This window comes from Zingiber officinale, chromosome 8A (assembly GCF_018446385.1).
Source record: "Zingiber officinale cultivar Zhangliang chromosome 8A, Zo_v1.1, whole genome shotgun sequence".
Classification (NCBI taxonomy): domain Eukaryota; kingdom Viridiplantae; phylum Streptophyta; class Magnoliopsida; order Zingiberales; family Zingiberaceae; genus Zingiber; species Zingiber officinale.
Window position 1 is genome coordinate 132996394 of NC_056000.1, and position 22083 is coordinate 133018476.

At 37.3% G+C, this 22083-nt stretch overlaps 1 protein-coding gene across 1 annotated transcript; it reads right to left on the bottom strand.

The window, feature by feature from the left end:
* Nucleotides 1-3317: 3317 nt before the first annotated feature.
* Nucleotides 3318-5094, bottom strand: LOC122010293 (patatin-like protein 2). The gene is made up of 6 exons (XM_042566773.1): nucleotides 4930-5094; nucleotides 4660-4841; nucleotides 4373-4562; nucleotides 4142-4303; nucleotides 3744-4046; nucleotides 3318-3657 (listed from the first exon to the last, which is right to left on the bottom strand). Exons 1-6 carry the CDS (start codon nucleotides 5077-5079, stop codon nucleotides 3406-3408), a joined length of 1239 nt encoding a protein of 412 aa, XP_042422707.1. The 5' UTR covers nucleotides 5080-5094; the 3' UTR covers nucleotides 3318-3405.
* Nucleotides 5095-22083: the final 16989 nt, after the last annotated feature.

Consider the following 22083-nt stretch of genomic DNA (forward strand, 5'->3'; position numbering starts at 1 on the left):
AACCTCAACTAGTCATCATTTTCTTTTTGCTTTTATGTTTCATATGCCCATTTTAAAAAAATTTCTTCCTCTCGAGTCTTATACAGAAACATATAATTAAAGAACTAGAAATTTTTTGATTCTATTATCGAGGTCTTATGTATATATGATATTTATAACTCATACATACCTAATTTTAAGGCAAAAGACAGTGAAGGTCATTACTTTCACATGCAGGTATTTAACAAAATAATTAATCATCATAAAATCGTACCAAATTCATCGATTTTAATTGAATAAAATAGAAAAATAAACTAAATGATATATAGGATGATGCTTTGACTGGAGATGTGACTTTGGTGGATAAGTCCACGGAGAAGAACTTGCAAAATTTGGTGGCGACCGAGAAGAAACTGTTGGAGAAGCCAGCGTCAAGGGTGAACCTGGAAACAGGCCTATCAGAGCTAGTGGTGGATGGGAAGGGAGGAACCACATCGAGCGGAGATCGACTTGTCCACTTTGCCAAGAAATTGTCAAGTGAAAGGAATGAAAGGAATTTGTTTCTCTTAACCACATAAATTCTAGGAATAAAATGAATTCATACAAAGAAAACAATTCTATTTCATTAAGATCTAGTTTTATCGAAAGCATGACATAAAAATATAAAAGCATGAACAAAAAGCGACAAGATATCTAATTGAAAAGTTAAATCCTTGTCCTAAAGCATCATGAGTATCCCTGAGGAAGAAGGAGTAGCGGAATCAAAAGGGTAATCTTCCGAACCTTTCTTCTTCCCCTTATTAGATTTTTAACTTGAGACTTGTTGAATTTGTTAGTTTTAAAGAACTTTGAATTTTTTTTATACCATGAATGCTTCTTCGTCATTATTGAGGGATGATTCTGAGTCTGGTTCGTCCTTTATGGCTTGTAGTGCTAAGTTATGGTTTATCTTTGTTTTTTTTTGTAACTCCTGTCCATCTAAACTTGTGTAATTTGAAAGTCGGAAATAGTTATTTTAGAATACATACCTCCAAGTCTTTAGAGATGTAGTATGCATCTACTGAGGTTGACCACTCTTGTATTCTCGGAAAGTAGTTGAACAAGTACCGGATTGAGTCCCAATTCGTTACCAATTCTCTTAGGTTGTTGAGTTAGGTGATCAGTTTCTTGATTTTCACATAGAGTTGAACCACCTTCTCTCCCTTGTTCATCCGGAGGTTTGTTAGTTGATTTCAGAGGATATCCTGTCTCGCTAGCTTAGCTTCCAAGGTACTTTCATGTAGCTTCAAGAACTTCTCCCAAAGTTCTTTTGATGAGTCGTAGGTTTTGATCCGATTGACTTCTTAGGCCGGTAGTACAGTAAGCAGATGGAATTCTGCTTTGTCGTTGGCTATGAAAGTCGGCCTACTCCTTTTTGTTCCAAAGATACTCTTCCTTTTCTACTCCATGTTGATCTTTGGGTACTACAAAAGCATATTTAACTATTAACAGAGTTTTAAAATATGTTTTAAAAAATACCTCCATCCTGCACTTCCATTGCATAAAATCTCAATTTTGGTGGATGAATACTTGAACTAGCCATCGTCTTGTTATTTTAGTTGGCGATTAGTCCTTCTAAGGTGGTTAGGCTCTGATACTAATTGTTAGTTCTAATGCGGCTAGCAAGAGAGGGGGTGAATTTCCCTGAAGTTATGATTATACCCTTCTCGTTCTTTCAACTTGAGTTAGACAAATATTTAATAAATAAAAAAATGCATATAAATAAATATAAGGCTACCAAGATTTACTTGGTTTGCAACTGAGAAGATTATTAATCTAAGGCAATGTAAGCACTAGTAAAGTCTCCTTCTTAGAGCAAAGTCAAAGACAGAAAAGCCACGTACAGTGTTAGAAAACACGAATTGTAAATATGAAAAATAAAGTACAGAAAGTGTTGTCCTGAATGAAGGGGATCATGGCTCTATTTATAGCTCCCTGGTCAAAATATAGTCGTTGATGATATGGTGAATTCCAAGCGCCTCCACTATGGTGCGTTATCTGCTTCAAAATAGCTCTTCAACGACTCGATGATAACTCTTTATCCTCGCTCGGGCACCTGGAGTGTTGCTGACGTGGACTCCAAGAGTTATCCTCGTCGCAACAGTCAAAGAGGCGCATGTTCGATACTAGGGTCTGGGCACCCAGATTGGTCGGGGTGCCAGGACAAGTCGACTTCATGTTGACTTCTCCGACTTCTATTCCCGTCGCTTGGGTGATTTTCCTGCCATCTAGAGTTGAGCTTACCTGAACCCAACTCCAACCTTCTTTTCGAGTAGTCTTCCACTCCAACTTCTCGTCCCACGAAAGCGCCATATGCATCCTTCTCGTCCGTCAGTGTACTCTTCCGCAGCAACTCGTCCCTTGAATAGACCGAGTCTGTCGACTCACTTCTCATGTCATCCTTCTCACTAGCTGTGTCTTTCACTTAACTTCTTATGTTCCTAAGTCCATGCATACTTAGATACAAAGCATCAAAAATGTATAGTCTAACTTAATCTAGTTGATCACATCAAAACTCATTCAAGGTACTTACAGTTATTTGCCTCTCTATTCATTAAGCGTCATGTATTTGTAGGAGAGCATCTAGAGAACTAGATCTAATTAACAATCTTATAACTATCTCTCCATTCATCTGTGCCTCGTGTCATAGAATATTCGCAGTCGTTGTTCACTTTTCTTCAGAGAAACGACCTTGTCCAGGGCTTGCAGAGAGGAGGTCCGATACAAAAATGGATGATAAAATAGCATCAATTTTTGATAAAATAGCATCAATTTTTAGTGGCCTTAGTCTATATTGGCGATCTGGGACTAACCCGAAGGGGATGTCGATGACTAAAGCCGATACATAGGTAATGTCAGGATTTGGACTAAGTCGAAAGGGATGTCGGCGACTAAGATCAGGACATAGGTGGTGTCGAGATCTGGGACTGAGTCGAAGGAAATATTGGCGATTGAGGCCGAAACATAAGTGATGGCAGGATCTGAGCCGGAGGACCGGGGTGTCGGTGACTTATACCAAGGCATAAGTAAAATTGATAGTTGAGACTAGGTTGGTGTCCAAATTTATACTTGATTAAATTTTAAACCTCTGAGATGAATGTATCGAGCGAATTCAACTAGATGAGTCTAACCCTCTATAGGTCAAATCAACCTCCACCTCATTTGGACAGCAATTTTTGCCAACGTGAGAGCTACGTTATTCCGTCGTAGCACAGCCATTACGCTTTGCAGCGATGCAATATACTACAGAGTTGTCCTACAGACTAATCACGTGCTTCCATTGAATAGATTAAACAAATTGATTACGCTTACAAGTTTGATAAATCGGTGCAATCCCAACAACATTAATTATTGATTGTTCTACGAGATCGACAGGATCCACAACTCTCACGCAACGGAAGCCAAACTCTCCTGCCGACGCTTCCTTTCATCAGACAACTTCTTGGCGAAGTTGACGAGTCGATCCCCGTTCGATGTGGTTCCTCCCTTCCCATCCACCACCGGCTCCGAAAGTCCTGTCTCCAGGTTCACCCTCGACACCGGCTTCTCCAGCAGTTTCTTCCCGATCTCCACCAAATTCTTCAAGTTCTTCTCTGTCGACTTATCCACAGAGGTCGCATCGCCAGTCAAAGTATCGTCCTATCATTTTGTTTGTTTGTTTCAATTAGAATCGATGAATTTGGTACGATTTTATGATGATTAATTATAATTTGTTAAATACGTACCTGTATGCGAAGGTAACGGCCTTCACTGTCCAGTGCCTGAAACACAACTGCTGCATAGATATCCACCATGTCGGAGCTCGCCTGGGAGAAAATGTCGATGAGGGGAGTATTTCCTCCGTTGTACAACCACCCGAGCAAGCCCCATCGAGCGCTCATCTGTGCGCTATAATTCTCCTCCTGTTTAGGTGCTCCGGTCCCGATCGAGATCACCAGAAACCGACTGTAGTCGACCGGTTTGTACGACTCGAAATCCGTGTTCGATTTCAGAATCTGCTTCGTCACTTGGCTCATGGCGGATAACGTCTGTTCATGATCAACGTCACATATAAGAACTAGCTAGCTCCTAGATTAATTACGAGCAGAATATCATTTAGATGTGCGTGTGTGTGTGAACTTACTGGGTTATTTGCCGCCACGCCGCCGTCGATGAGGTTGAAGCTCTTCGTCCTTCCTTGATCGTCTTTGGTTTCAAAGTAATGCGCCGGGAGGTATGTGGGGGCGGCGGAGGTGCTGATGCAGATGTCCGACAGAAGAGCGTTCTTCAACGGATTCTCCTCCGTCTGCCAAAAAAAACATTAATTAATATGGATCGCCATTTATATACCTACAAAATCTTCATTCTTAATTACCTCATAAGTGGAGAAGATGATGGGTTGAGAAATTTTAATGTCAAAAGTAGGGATGACGATGTTGGTCAAAGTTTGACTTAATTTTGTGTCGCCTAAGAGTTCTTGAATCTTGGAGTGAAGGTACTTCCCATCGTATCTTGGTCCAGTGAAAGCATCCAGCAAGTTCAGTGCTGGACGCAAGAACCCAGACCTGAAATAAATAAATAGCAAAGTTCATAAATTAATTTTGATCCTTCGTCCTTATCCAAAAATTTATCATATATATAAGAATTATTCATAATTCTAACCTGGGCTGTGGGAAAATCTTAGGACTATGATCCAAATAGAACTGAACAATGTCCTTGGCGGCGAACAGTGGTTTGTTCTTCTCTCCGGGAGCTGCGAGCATGGTGGCGACAAGGCCACCGGTGCTCGTGCCGGAGATCACGTCGAAGTAGTCAGCTATTCTCGCATCAGGCCCGTCGAGTTTCTGCAACACCGAAAATTAATATAATTAACTTGAATCTCTCGGTACGTCGATCGGATATTTATGACTGCATATATATACATATGCGTACCTGCAGTTCTGATTCAAGGAAGTCGATGATCGTCGCGGGGATCAGCCCGCGAATCCCGCCGCCGTCGATGCAAAGGACGGTGATCCTCTTGCCGAGGCATGGCGGAGGGTTTGAGATGGAGGTGGCCGGAGCAGTTCCATCGTTCGCCATGGTGTATATATGATTATTCTCGTTCTTGTAAGAGTAAAAGAGATAGAATTTGAGGAGCTAAATTAGCTGCTGTTGTAATTCATTGATCGTGAGAAAGAGATCTAGATAGATATATAGAAAGAGAAGCAGCAAGAGCCCAATAATTTAAGTGGTCTTGACTTTTTAATCATGCAACTATAAAATCAAAGTACATTGCATAAGCTGAAAAACAAAAGAACACGTGCAAATGAGAAGCCACCAATAATTTAATTAGTGTACGCTTCTTGACGTGATCTTCGTCTAATTGGTCTCTTTAGATAAGATCATGTAAATTTTATTATTATTATTTTTTATTTTTTTTAGTTGGCATTAATTATTCAGCTTACCCGATTAATCCTAGGATGATCGATTTAATTTTATTAAAAAAAAATCATTGGTCATCAGAATAAATTGAACAATACTTATAACGAATGACCCATCAATCTAGTATTCCTATGTTAATCGTGTTGGAAATGTGAATGGAATAAAGAGGTGGAGACGAAGAGACTCTATTGTGCATGGATTTAGTCTCACATTAGAAGTCTCTTGGCTTTATTGTTGGTTTAAATTATGATACATGCATTGTAAACATATGCATGGGGAGAGACTCTCTCACGCGTGAGTGCGCAGGGGTGGGTGCAAATCCAGGGCCCGGATTGTACTGAACCAAGGTTGACTCATGCGCGAGCACGACTACATAAGCATTAATAATGATGATTCCGTAACGTCTCGACATTAATGACGGCATTAAACTCATTAATGGTGATTTCGAAACGTCTTAGTATTAATAGCGACATTAATCTCATTAAATGATCATAATTTGATCATTTATTGTATGCAAGATGAGAGCTCCTATATAAGGAGGTTGGATCTTCAGCAAAGCGAAGAAAAAATCGAAAGCGAAAGCGAAGCAAAAGCAAGAGAATTCCTCTACCTTCGTTCCCCGATTCTTTTCTCTCAGTCGTGCATCCGCTCGGCTAAACTACTTGTGATAGCACTCAAGTGCATTCTCAGTTCGCCACGAACAACCAATGCTTGGTTGCGTTCGTGGTTTTGCCGTTGTATCCTGAGAAACAGACGATCCAAGAAAACCTCGAAGCATAGTCGGAGGTGGGACAAATCTGTTTCAAGGAAACTGCGTCGATCGCAGGCCTCGATTCGCTGCTCTGTTTGTCCGCTCGGTTGGACTCTTCATCTGCTGGGTCGGCCACTCACCCTTCTGATCTGCCCGACCAGTCTCCCGCTTTGCTTGTCTATCCTTCAGTCTGCTCAGACGCTTTGATTGCTCAAACTCTGAGGTCAGAAAACCAGCCCCTGTTGGCAGCCTGAGATTATCTGCTCAGGTCATCTTAATTGTGAGTTGAATTTAATTCGAGTATTTAGATTCAGCTAATTTCCTGTAAATCTCCGGCTACAGATTGTTTGGTTTGCAACAATATTAACAAAAATCCATAGCTTATTTAGAAATCAAAGTAGTAGAATTATTTGTGATCTTAGTTCCACATAATATTTGGTATTACTATATATGAGACTATCATTAATCATCCGAACTAGCAACCTAATAAAATAAAATCTATACTTTACAACTCTCCTTCAATTAATGAAATATGAAAGAAAAAAAAAGAACAACTTACTCCTCTTGTCGTTGTTGTGGTTGGACAAAGAGAAAAAAAAACTACCTATAAAGAGTTGTTTGATGAAAAAGATAAAAGGAAAATTGTTGCTTTTGAAAAGAATAGGGAAGAAAAGATAGGGAGGAAGAAGTAAAAGAGGGGAGATTTATCTTCTTCGTTAGTAACCTCGACTAGTTTCGGTGAGATCAGCAATGACACAAAGAAAACAAGGTAAAACAAGACTATTCTTATAATGCCAATTGAATCCTCAAAAAATACGAGAAGAGGAAGAAGATGGAAGAGCTGAGGGTTGCTATTGTTGCTGGAAGAGAGCAGCAGCTGATGTTACATTTCTTGCTCGTTGGTGAAGAAAAAAGTACTCTCGTACTTGAGAAGAAGAGAGGAAAAAAAATGCCTGTTTACAACCGTTAAAGAAGGAAATGAGAAGAAGATGAAGAAAAAAATAAAAGAGAGGGATAGGTAAAGGAAAAGTATACAATATTGTGAGAGCTACAACATGGTGGCAAAAAAAAAAAAAAGGATGAATACGCTCGCCTCCCATGCCTCCGCCAATCTGTCTCAAGACCAACACGGAAGAGGTAAATCACGGACAACTACTGGCCTTGGAAATAGTAACTAGCACATAAGGCATTTACCTCGGCTATGCCGAAATTCAAACCTCAAACTTCATAGTGCAACAGCTCATGTACTAACCATTAGACCATCCAAAAAAGACGAGAAGATTTTTAAAAATATTATAATTCATTTTAAACCGAACTAGTTTAATTTTAAATTTGGTTTGATCGTAATTTGACTAAATCAACTCCAAATTAATCTTGATTTGAACTAATATAATTTTCTATCTCTGTGCTTATCCATTGGACTTAGTTTGGACCGATTCAATTTTAATTTAGCATCCTTATTTCGTGCTCTACGATTTAATTTATTCATTTATTATATATATATATATATATATATATATATATATATATATATATATATATATATATATTTAAAAAAATAAATATTTAACATTTTAAGTCATGATATGTTTTCGTTTTAATTTTATTTTAAACTCGGGAGAGGGTCGCACCCTTTGCCGCCACTTAGTTAAGTTGTTGCCATCGGGATTAGTAGGATAGTAAGCACGGCATATTTGAATTATAAAAAAAAATTGGGTAAGTAGGTGATGGCACACTAACGCTTACTTAGAATTCAAATAAGGAGCAAACTGATACGGACGAGAACTTTCCAAAGCTTGCGGAGACGTATGGAATTCTATTGGTCAATTTTCCCATATCAAAAATACATTAAAAAAAGAATTATTTATTTTTTAAAATAATAAGTGAAAGATGGGTCGTTCTGATTGTTATTTATTTATATTTAAAATTAATTTAATTGTGTAAAATTAAAAATATATGTATTATAACTCATGTATGATGCATGAGTCTGCTTTTGATGCACATATTACGTAAATTGAGCTATTGATTTGATTTTTTTTATTGACGAATAAAAATTAGATCTCCGTAATATTGTTCACTTCAATCTTAAATTTTTATGATTTTAATTTTAGATTTTATTTTAAAAAATTTATACCGATATATTTTCCTTAGAAGTTTATAATTCTTTTCCATGTATTTTTAATATATGATTTTATCTGAACTATTGTAATTTAACAATTCCTCCTCAAACGAATGACAATTATTGTAAATTTTTTTTTTATGCATCATATAATTTTCCAATAAATAAGAAACCTGATTATAATTAATAAACCAGTCATACATGCTGAAGATCTAAATTGAAAACTACTTCATTCTCTCTAAATCATAAATATTGTTTATTTATTCTTTATGCGGAATTGGAAAGTCCTCGGGAGTGTACTGTTCAACCCAGTCTGGTCAAATGTCCAAGCCTCTAACGACGTCCGTTTCTATACTTGTGACAAACCAAACCTAGTGAGCACCTCCAAACCATAGCAGCAAATTTCCTTAACTAGTCGCATACATCATTAAATCTACCTTTACATGGAACTTGTTGTCAAGCATACAAGTAAGTAGGCATGTAAGCATTTTTTTTTTCCATAGAACATTAAACTACGAGTATCACACAACATTATTTTGAGTATCCTTCAATAATTACATTATGGAGCATTTTCCTTTAGCATTTATCGTATATCATTCTTAGATGGAGATACATTAGACATCCTTTATCTTTTGTTCGATTGATCAATCTATTTAACCATAGTACCAGGTGGCGGGGCGTCAGCAACTCTCGTCACTAGATCGTGACCAAATATAGAAATCTGATATTGGGGTCCCTCTGGGCCCTTTTCCCGTAAACGGGGTCCCTCTGGGGCCTTGACCCTCGCAGAATTTCCTTTAATCCTTCTCATTATTATTTTTATATATTCATATCCTTTCCATTAAGGTAATCAAGTATCATAACTACTCTAGCACATCCTATTAGACTATGTAAAGTCTAATAAACATACATATCATTAAACTTTGCAACACTAAATAAACATACACATCATTAATCTAAAAAAGTCTAATAAACATATATAACATTAATCTACATAAAGCCCCATACCACATGTTTATCATTAATCTACAAAAGTCTAATAAATATGTATAACATTAATTTATGTAAAGTCTAATAAACATGTTTATCATTAATCTACAAAAGTCTAATAAACATATATAACAACAATTTATGTAAAGCCCACTAAACATGCATATCATTATTCTGCAAAGGAGTCTAATAAACATTCATATCATTAATTTACATAAAGTTCAATAAGCATGCATATCATTAAACTATATGAAGCTAAACAATCATTTACAGTACTCATTTATTTTATTGTGTTGCAATTACTCATGACAATGCCACGACACCTATCTTCCTAGGACAAAAAGGTGACCAACTATTCGTCAAACCTGCTGTTCACTCTTCCCAACAACCATCTGAAAATCTGCTACATGCTACCCTTGAACACCCCTCGAAATATACTGCCCACGATCTCAAACAACCCTCTAAAAAAATCTGCTACATATTGTTGGACCGCGTTGGCCAGCTAGATCGGGGTTGAATAGCCCTGCAAAAAATTAAAAACAAAACAACCCTTCTCGGACTTTTAAAATAATACTTGCATAAAATTAAATAAAGAATTAAAAGGTAGAGGCACAGGAATTTTTACTTGGTTACAACCGGGGAGGTTGTTAATCCAAGGAATGAATCGCACTAGTATCTCCTTCAAGCGGAGAAGCCTCTTACAACAATAACATACAAGAAATGAGAAGTTAAACTAGACAAGAGAAGCGCACAAGTGTAGAATTTGTAATTGCTTGTTCTGTTTAGCTTCTTGGACCAAGGCTATATTTATAGCCTTGGTCGGGGAACCTGGAAGCGTTCCAGGCGCCTAGAAGGGGATAAAACTTTATCCCTTTTGCATAGATCGCGTTTGACCGCGATCTGGATAAAATCTAGGTCTGGGCGCTAGGAAGGTTCCGGGCCCTCTGCTCCGATTCAGCTCGCCTCGGTCCGGGTCTTCCGCTCCGGCTCCACTTGCTTAGGTGATCTCGGCTATCCGGAATAGGGCTCACCTAAACCTAACTTCCGGCCTTCTCGAACAGGCTTCCGCTTCGGCTTCTCGTCCCTCGGAATCGTCGTGTGCTTCTTTCTCGTCTGCCAGCGTACTCATCCACAGATCTTGGTTCCTCGGACACATCAAGCCCGTCGTCTCTCTCCCGTGCCGACCTTCTTGCTAGCTGCGTCTCTTACTCCCCAAGCAATCTTCCGCTCCGGCTTCTCGTCCCTCGGAAACACCGCACGCTTCCTTCTCGCCCGCCGGTGTACTCTTCCACAGCACCTCGTCCCTTAGACGCACCGAGCCTGTCGGCTCTCTCGCATATAGTCTTTCTCGCTAGCTACGTCTTCCGCTCGACTTCTTGTGCTCCTAAGTTCCTGCACAATTAGACACAAGGTTAAAATACCATATGACCTAACTTAATTTGTTTGATCACATCAAAACAACTCTGGGGTTCCAACATTCTCCTCCTTTTTGATGTGAGCAACCCAAGTTAAGCTAGGGTTAACCAACATAAATTAAAGGTAATAAATTATGCAAGAAAATGCAAAAGATAAAAAAAAAAAATTAAAGTACCTCCCCCTAGACTTAATATTACATTATCTTCCTTTGATCACATAAAAAATGGGGTTCCTTAGAATGTCTAAGGGTACATTTTCAAAACAAATAAGAGAATTTAAACTAAACTCTTCCACAACGCCTTGTCCCTCAGACGCACCGAGCCTATTAGCTCTCTCCTGTGCAGTCCTTCTTGCTAGCTGCGTCTTCCGCTCGACTTCTTGTGCTCCTAAGTTCCTGCATACTTAAACACAAGGTTAAAACACCACAAGACCTAACTTAACTTATTTGATGACATCAAAATAAGTCTGGGGTTCCAACACGTACCAATCTCAAACACCCCCACAAAAACTGCTACACACATCCTCAAACAACTTCCAGAAATCTGCTATGTACCTCCCTCAAGCACCCCTCAAAATTTGCTGCACACGACCTCGAACAACCTTCCAGAAATCTTCTATGTACCTCCCTCAAGCACCCCCTCGAAATCTACTACACACCACCTCGAACAACCTTCCAGAAATCTGCTACGTACCCCCTCTAGCACCCCTCGAAATCTGCTGCACACGGTCTCAAACAACCTTCCAAATATCTGCTACGTACCCCCTCCGATCCAGCGCCCCTCGAAATCTATTGCACACGGTCTCGAACAACCTTCCAGAAATCTGCTATGTACCCCCTCTAGCACCCCTCAAAATCTTTTCCACACAGTCTCAAACTGTTGGGACTTTCGAGTCGCAAAACCACTTTTTGCGTTACGGAAACCCCGAAGTCCCATGCCACCGGATCCATACGAAGATAAAATTTCGTGTACGTGTTTTCTAATCCTAGATCTACTTGAAAGAGAGGTATACCTTTGATGCGAAGCCCTTCGCTTATCCCGCTCGTCTAAGAAGATGTTAGATCTCAAGGGTGTCAAGTGAACACCCCTGTATGTGTATCCACACGAACAAGAGGTGGAGAAAAACACCTAGAGTGTGCTAGCACTCTTGGATGTTTCGGCCAAGGAGGAGAGGGAGAGAAGAGAATGAAAGGAGGAAGAAGATGAAATTAAGGTTGCCTTGAATTAGCACACAAATGCACTAATTCCTCCTTTTAAGTGGTCGGCCACACAAGGAAGACCAAGAGTCATGGCTCTTGGTTTTCCCTCATGAGGTGGCACACACATCAGCAAGACTTGATGATGTGAAAAATCATCATTGATTGGCCCCATGCCATGTCACAAATGATGTGGCATTGGTCAAGTCAAACTTGATCTTTCATCTTCCCTCTCAAGTCAAGTCAAACTTGACCACTTCTCTCCCATGGTTGATCAAATCTAACCATTTGATTCAACCCAATTTAATTTAATGAATCTACATTCATTGAATTAAATTGACTTAATGAATCATAATCTAATTAGACTCATTGGAGACATGAATCAAATTAAGTCCAACTCAATTAGTCTAATTTGGATTACTCTTAATCCAATATGATTCATCACATGAACCTAATCCTCTTGGTTCATCATATGAATCTAATCTCCATCTAATTGTCCTTTGTGTGTGACCCTATAGGTTCTTGTAACGTTGGCAATGCTCCTAAACTCATTTAGAAGCATAAGTAATGAGCGGTATATAGCAACACATCATTACTACCCAAGTTACAAGAATGTTGAGATCCAACATCACCTTGTGACTACTAATTGTGACTCTTCACAATATATGACAATGTCCTTCTATCATTGACATCTAGATTGATCAATGTGAGGCATAGACCGTGTCATCCTCTGATCAATCTAAATCTTGAACTCCAAGTAGACTCACTATAATCAAATGAGCTCAATATCTCATATTGACTCATTTGGGCATGGTCATGCACTTAGTGATCTCACTCTATCAAGAATAATGATGTCACTTCCATCATATAGGAGGGATAGATCCCATCTACATCACTCACATCCCTCCGCATAATTTGTTACACACCCGGTAATCGTCTTTATAGTCCACCCAGTTACGGGTGACGTTTGACGAAGCCAAAGTATGTAACTCCTTATGTAGGGAACCATGGTGACTTCAGGTCTAAGGACTAATAGTCATACAAATAGCCACATGAGAAAGTATATGACATTCATATGACGATCCATGATATATACTTTCTCATGGTGGGTCATTCAGTATACATTCTTCAATGCATACCCATGTGTCAACTTGATATCTCTATATCCATGACTTATGAGATCAAGTCATCGAGTTGACCTACATGCTAGTCTCGTCGCATTAACATTGTCCCTGAATGTTAATACTTGACTAGGAATGGTTAAGAGTAGTGTTCTCTATATCATCTCACTATCGATTCAACTAATCGATTGATATAGATAAGAACCTTTTACTCAAGGACGCTATTATACTTAGTTATTTGACACCAATACAAGTAAGTATAATAACTATAAAGAAATACCTTTATTTATATACAAGAATATGATACAATTAGTCCATACAACAATAATCATATGATTGGTTCTAGGGCTCTAACTAACACGAACAACCCTTCATAAATCTGCTACTCCTAGCCTTCAAATCTACCTCGAAAACCTGCTGTAAATCATCCAAATATCTCACAAAACCTACTACTTCAAGCCCTCCATCTCCCTTGAAACTTGCTGTGTATGCATGTTCAAAGACATAGCAAGAAAAGTCGAAAACCTGGCATGTTTACAGATTTAAAGGTATAGGAGGAATACCTACTACATGTACAGATTCAAGATGTAGAAAGAAAAGGGTTTAAGAGGTGCCTTGCTTGGAGGCTTGTTGTTGGCGCAGGTGATGATGATGAGCAACGGTGGGTGTCTCTTTTGCCTCGTTCTTCCTTCCAAGGTCGAAGTCAAGAGCTCTCCCTCCCCCTTTCTTTTCTCCCGCCGAGACTTCTCCCTCCCCCTTTCTTTTCTTCCGCCGAGAGCCCTCCTTCCTCTTTTCTTTTTTTTTTTCCCTCTTCACCGCCCCTCTTATAAGAACTAAACCCTAGGGTTAGGTTTAGTCCTCATCAATTGGGTCGAGCTCATGTGTCCATTAGTTGGTTATTAGCAAATTAGCCCCCCCCCCCCCCCCCTTTAAGTAAATAAAGAGCTTATTATTATGCTCCCCCTTATTTTTTTTTAAAAAAGTCGGGCCTTACAATCCTCTCCCACATAATTGGATTTCGTCCTCAAAATTTTTAAATTTACCAATTAACTCTAGGTAGTGGTCCCGCATGTCAGCTTCTGTCTCCCAAGTGGCTTCCTCATTAGCGTGGTTCAGCCACTTGACCTTGACCATCTTGGTTGTCCGGTTTCGTAGCTTCCTCTCTTGCCGGTCCAGTATCTGTATGGTTCTCTCTTCATAGGACAGATCTAGGATAAGTTACAGTGGTTCGAAATTCAGCACGTGGGAGGGATTCGACATGTACTTGCGCAACATTGAAACATGGAACACATTATGCACCCCTGCAAGATTAGGTGGCAAGACCACCTAATATGCCAATGTTCCCATCCTGTCTAAGATCTCGAAGGGCCCAATGAATCTCGAGCTAAGCTTACCTTTCTTGCCAAATCTCATAACACCCTTCATCGGTGTTATCTTCACAAAAACGTGATCACCAACTACAAATTCCAAGTCCCTTCTCCTTTTGTCAGCATAGCTCTTTTGTCGACTTTGAACAGTCTTCATTCTCTCCATAATCCTGGCTACTAGGTCCACCGTATCCCTCATGATTTCTGGACCCACCTCTGCCCTCTCTCCCACTTCATCCTAATGGATGGGGGATCTGCATTTCCTTCCATAAAGTGCCTCATAAGGAGTTATGTCTATAGATGATTGATAACTGTTGTTATAAGTGAACTCCACAAGCGGTAGCTTTGACTCCTAGCTCCCTTAGAAATCGATCACACACGCTCGTAGTAAGTCTTCCAAAATTTGTTTCACCCTCTCCGATTGACCATCTGTTTGTTGGAGTGTATACTGAAAGCCTAAGCTTTGTAAACATTCATTATGAATAAAGAATCACATTTGGTCAAATTGTCTACATTTAGTTGTAGTTGTTCAATTAATTTATATTATAGATAACATAGTATGTGGTGCCACATGCAGAAGATGATGTTATCAGTACCTTATAAATTATAAACAGTAGCTTACGACCAAAATGGAAAGGAACAAATCATTAGAAGGTCGTAGTGTAATTAGGTATCAGTTTATCTTGACTGTATAATTACACTAGTACACTTAGAGTGTATTGAGTAGGACCATTTGAGGTCGTTTCTTTTATACTGACTTTATAAAGAAACAAAGACCTCGGTTATTATGGAAGTGTGTGCTCTTAATCCTAATATAATAACAAGCACATATATTTGATATTTATTTCTTTAATTTATCAATGGGTGAGATTTAGTTCGATGAATCAATAAGCCCGATAAGTTGGGAAATGACATCACTTATAGTGTGTGTTGTTGATTATAGAAGGAAACTATGTCCTAGAGATACTAGGTTGATAATGTCCTCAAGAGGAGCTCATAAGGATTGTCATGTTAAACCCTGCAGGTGGACCTAGTCCGACATGATGATAAGGTTGAGTGGTACTACTCTTGGACTAAGATATTAATTAAATGAGTTGTCAGTAACTCACTTAATTAGTGGACATTCGATATCTTAAACACAGGGAGACTAACACACTCATAATAAGAAGGAGCCCAAAAATGTAATTTGGGATTGGTGCGGTAGTTCAATAATAGTTCTCTAGTGGAATGAATTATTATTGATAAAATTAAGTTGTGTGTTCGAAGCGAACAATTTTATCGGGAGACCAAAACCAATTCCTCCTCTCGGTCCCTATTGTAGCCTCTTATTTATAGAGTACTATACCCACCTATACCCACCTTCTATACCCACCAATAGGGGGCCGGCCAAGCTAGCTTGGGAACCAAGCTAGGGCCGACCTAGGTATAAGATTGGGTGGCCGGCCCTAGCTTGAACCCAAGCTAGTGGGGGCCGGCCAAATTAAATTAAAAAAGAATTTTAATTTTAATTTTTATTATGTGGAAGATATAATTTATTAAAGAGAATTAAAATTAAAATATCTCTCTTGTAAAAGATCTACAATAGATTAAAGAAAGAGATTAGATCTCTTTACTTATTTGTAGATTGGTGAGATATTTTATTTTCTCTTTAAAAATTATTCACATGTTGTAAAATTAAAATTATGGAAATTTCTTTTTATCAACCATGAAGAGATTTTTGAAGAGAAATTTTAATTTTAAAATTTCCGGAAACAAATTAGGGAGTTTTAATTGTTGATTGAAACTTGTCCAATTTGTTCTTCATGATATGGCCGGCCACTTGAATTTAATTGGGGAAATTTTATTTTATTTTGCTCAATTAAATCATGTCAAGGAAATTAAGGAAATTTTATTGTAATTAAATTTCCTAATTTGCCTAGGCCAAGGAATATAAAAGAAGGGGTGAGGGTGCCTTCATGAGATACAACCTCTATTATTTCTCTCCCTCTTTTGTTCCTTGGTGTGGCCGGCCATCCTTTCCCTCTCTTCCTCTTGTGGTGGCCGAACCCCTCTCTTTCCTTGGAGCTCTTGTGGTGGTCGGATACTACTTAGAGAAGAAGAAGAAGAAGGAGAGGAAGCGAGCATCTCTTGGAGCTTGGTTAGTGTTTTGATTTTCTTCCTTGGTGAAGCTTCTTTCTTTGTGGCCAAACCTAGCTAGGAGGAGAAGAAGGTGGTTGGTGGTTTCTCATCTCGGAAGATCGTTGCCCACACAACGTCCGAGATTAGAAGAGGAATACGATAGAAGATCAAGAGGTCTTTCTAGAAGGTATAACTAGTAGTTTTTCTTTTTCCGCATCATACTAGTTATTTATGGAAATAATACCAAATACAAGAGGCTTACGTTCTAGTATTTCGAATATGTTTTTCGATGTTGTGTTCTTTTGTTTTATTTATCTTTGTGATTTGATTGTTCTTTTCGGTTAACCTAAAGTTATTTTAGGAAATTAAATATTAGCTTTCTATAAAAGGTTTTGTCTAGTCGGTGGTGGTTGCTCCCATATCCAAGAAGGCCATGTGCCTCGCCACGTCAGTACTGGGAACCAATTATGGAAATTAATATTTAATGGAATTAATAACTTAAGGTGATTTGGGTCGAACGTGTTAAGTTCCGCAGGAGACCCAAGTCAAAACCTAAAAGAACGAATAGATTAAGTTTTGGATCAAACGTGTTAAGTTCCGCAGGCGATCCAAAATTTAATTTAAAAGAACACATGGTAGCTAGGAAAAGGTTCATATCTTTGTACAAAATTTTTGTACAGTGGAACCTCTAGGTTTTCCAAGTAGCAACCAACACTGTTTGGGGATGAAATATTGTACTAAATAATAATTTAGTCCCCATGACCGAATGCAAACTTTTCCAGAAAGCCGAGGTGAACCTCGGATCTTTGTCTGATATTATGGAAATGGGAATCCCATGCAATCTAACTATTTTCCGGATGTACAACTCTACATACTGAGTCATAGAGAAGGTTGTCTTCACTAGTAGAAAATGTGCCAACTTAGTGAGTCGATCGACTATCACCCATATAGCATTAAAGCCTTTCACCATCTTCGGTAGGCCCACTACAAAATCCATGGTGATATTCTCCCATTTTCACTCAGGAATTGGAAGTGACTTAAGCATCTCTACTGACCTCTAATGTTCTGCTTTGACTTGTTGACAAGTTAAGCATTCCGATACGAAACGCGTGATGTCACGCTTCGTACCTGGCCACCAATAAAGTAATTGCAGGTCCTTATACATCTTTGTACCCCCTGGATGTACAGAATATAGAGTATTATGAGCTTCCATCAAAATCTCAACTCTAAGTGAGTCAACACTAGGAACCCAGAGTCGACCCCGATATTTGACAATATCATCTTCGACTGAATATAAACCCAAACTCTTAGATTCATCCTTCTGTATCCCTTTTGTAGCTGCCCATCAATAGCTTGTCCTGTCCGAATTCTGTCCCTCAAGGTAGGTTGTACTATTAGTGTGGTTAAATTGGGAGCCTGGCCCCTAGCATATATCTTGAGGTTAAATCCTTGAATTTCCGTCTGAAGAGATTTCTGTGCTGATAGTTGTGCGATGACTGTTGTTTTCCTACTCAAGGCATCAACAACCACATTAACTTTCCCAGAGTGATAGCTAATATCATAGTCGTAGTCCTTCACAAGCTCTAGTCATCTTCTTTGCCTCATGTTCAGCTCTTTCTGGGTGAAGATGTACTTTAGGCTTTTGTGGTCAGTAAAGATTTTGCACTTCTCCCATACAAATAGTGTCTCCATATCTTGAGAACAAATACAACTGCTTCCAGTTCAAGGTCATGGGTCGTATAATTCTTTTCATGCACTTTTAACTGTCGAGACACATATGCAATGACTCGATCGTGCTGCATTAGAACCGCGCCCAAGCCTAGCTTCGAAGCATTTGTATACAACACATACTCTCCCTGTCTTGATAGCATAGCTAAGACTGGCACTGTGTAAGCACTTGCTTCAACCGCTCAAAACTATCTTGACAATCAGCTCCCCATATAAACTTAGCATTCTTCTTTATCAGGGTCGTCTTAGGGCACTGCAATGGAAGAAAAGCCCTTAATGAATTTCCGATAGTAGCCTGCCAAATCCAAGGAACTGCGTATCTCGATTGCATTTTTAGGCATTGGCCACCCTTTGACTGTCTTGACTTTAATAGGATCTACTTCTACCCCGTCCTTTGAAATAACGTGGCCCAGGAATGCTACTTTTTCTAACCAGAACTTGCACTTGTTGAACTTTGCAAACAACTTTCGGTCTTGCAATATCTGCAAAGCAATCCTCAAGTGTTGTCTATGCTCCTCCGTGCTCCTCGAATAGATTAAAATGTCATCTATGAATACAATAATAAACTGATTGACATACGGTTGAAATACGTGATTCATGAGATCCATGAAGATCGTTGGGGCATTTGTCACTTCAAATGACGTCACCATAAACTCATAATGTCCATATCGCGTCCTGAAAGCCGTCTTGTGCACGTCCATTTCTTTTACCCTCAGCTGGTGGTATCTTGATCGGAGATTTATCTTCAAGAATAACGATGCCTCTTACAACTGATCAAATAAATCTTCGATTCTTGGCAAAGGATACTTGTTTTTCATTGTCACTCTATTCAATTCCCGATAATCGATACAGAGCATCATACTTCCATCCTTTTTTTCACAAATAACACTAGTGCACCCATGGCGAAAAGCTTGGGTGAATGAATCATTTATCCAGTAGCTCTTGAATCTGATTTGAACTAATATAATTTTTATCTCTGCGCTTATCTATTGGACTTAGTTTGGACCGATCCAATTTTAATTTAACATCCTCATTTTGTGCTATACGATTTAATTAATTAATTAATTTATTATTATATATATATTTAAAAAAAATTGAATATTTAACATTTTAAATCATGATATTTTTTCGTTTTAATTTTATTTTAAACTCAGGGACGGTCGCACCCTTTGTCGCCAGTTAGTTAAGTTGTTGCCATCGGACCGGGATTAATAGGATAGTAAGCACGGCATATTCGAATTATAAAAAAAATGGATAAGTAGGTGATGGCACACAGAGCATCCACACCAGCTTCCTTATCCAAAATACATAATTTAGGGTAAAAAAGTTACTTTATTAAATTTGGATATCCACTTTTTAAAACATCATATATCAGCTTCCCTATTTCTTCTCTCTCCTCTATAATGTTTAGGGAATGGAATCCATTCCCTAAATTTAGAGAAGTACTGTTCATAAATGCATAATTTAGGGAATGGATAGGGAAGTTGATGCAAAGATTTTTTAACTACCCTATCTAAAATTTAAGGTAAAATTTTTGAATAGGGTATCTGATGTAGATGCTCTCGCTTACTTAGAATTCAAATAAGGGGAGCAAACTGATATGGACGAGAACTTTCCAAAGCTTGCGGAGACGTATGGAATTCTATTGGTCAATTTAATTTCCCATATCAAAAATACATTAAAAAAGAATTACTTATTTTTTAAAATAATAAGTGAAAGATGGGTGTTCTGATTGTTATTTATTTATATTTAAAATTAATTTAATTGTGTAAAATTAAAAATATATGTATTATAACTCATGTATGATGCATAAGTCTGCTTTTGATGCACATATTACGTAAATTGAGCTATTGATTTGATTTTTTTTTATTGACGAATAAGAATTAGATCTCCTTAATATTGTTCACTTCAATCTTAAACTTTTATGATTTTAATTTTAGATTTTACTTAAAAAAGATTATATCAATAAAGATATATTTTCTTTAGAAGTTTAGAATCATTTTCAATGTATTTTTAATATATGATTATATCTGAATTATTGTAATTTAACAATTCCCCTCAAATGAAGGACCATCCTCTTTAAGGCTATCCACTTGATATCATCTTATTCTTAATTTATTAGGATTTTTTTACCCCTCATTTCAATCGACCTATTAAGATTTCCTTCCCTCTCGATCCATCCGACTTATCAGGATTTCCTTACTCCTCAGTTTAACCGACTTACTAAGTCTTCCTTTCCTAGTCGCAACTAAAGCTTCTCTACTTGATATCTGGTTATCCTGATTCAGACGTGGGAGCCCCTATTTCCTTCGTTCGAGGTCAATATTCTACATACATGCCTTAATTTGATCATGACTCTTGTGCACAGTGGATGATTAATTCCTTTCTAACAGATCAAGAAGTATTTGCAAATTACAAGAAAGCAAGTAAGGTTTCATTTGTATTGTGTATTTTCTTCTTGTTTACATTGTATTTCTTGTAGGTAAGATTGTATGAAGTCTCTCCACCTCCATAGTATTTCTGAAAAGGAGTATTTAATTTTCATAGTGAAGAGTGTACTCTGTGTGGATCCTTGGATTAGTCATCTCCTTGAAGTGAATACCAAGTAAATTCGGATATTAGCATTGCTTCGAGTGTTTTCTACAACAACTCATCATTGAAGAATAGATTTGAGCTAATCACCCTCCCCTCTCTAGGTCGCCGGAGTGTCGTAACACTTCTGCAACCACAACTTCAGGATATCAAAATTTTTACTATCTACTTCATTGTAATCGAAATAAGTCTTAAAATAATTCTCAAATTCTTGTGTGAAACTTGAGGATTCTCATTGACGTTTCATCCGTTCTTTTAATCAAAGTTGTACTTTTATAAGTTTAAATTACTTAGAAATATTAGTTTGTATTTCATATTTTACATAATATTGATTATACATATCATATAAATAAATTCTAAAATTATATATAATACTAACTGAATGAGGAGAAGAAGAATCTTTTAAATAAAATTAAAGCGCCATAATACAAAGTTAATATTTCTTATAAACTTTTAATTTAAATTTAGGATCTAAAATAAATATAATTAAATAAATTTTAGGAATAAAATAAAAAATATTTTTCTTATTTAGTTTTTATAGCTAATATGTAAAAGAAAATAAAGATTCATTATTAATATGTTTATTTAAAACTGATACTAGACTAAAAAATTCTATAAAACTAAATGAGCATTGGAATAATAAACATGAAAATTATCCGGATACATCGTTAAATACTTTTAAAATTTTACAAATACTACTATAAATATTTCATTGTTGTGAAAATAAATATATATTAGTATTAATATTTTATATAATAAATAAATATAATAATTCTTTATATTGAAAAAAATCTGGTAATAATTGATATGTTAATTCCAACTTACTAGTACATCACGTGAAAATTTTTTAGTCTCATTCCATTAGTTTTACAAAATATATCTCTTTATTTCATTATAGATGTATGCGATCATAAATAAGAAATTACAGTTCTAATTGGTTTAATATAGTTTTTTAAAAGTTTTAATTCATCTTGAACATATAAATTTAAAATATTACATACGCAACGAATATGAAAAGATAAACCACTAATAACATGTTGACAAATAAATTTTAGATATTCTATACAAGTGATATTAGAATTAGTATTATTTAATAACATTGAAAATATTTTATGAGTTAATCTATATTCTTATAAAATTAAACGTAATAATTGTTTAATGTTATGAGCAATATGTGATTTATCAAAAACTTTATAACCTAACAATATTTTTTTGGAGATTCTAAGAATTTTGATCCAATGCTAAGTCACACTCATATACGAATG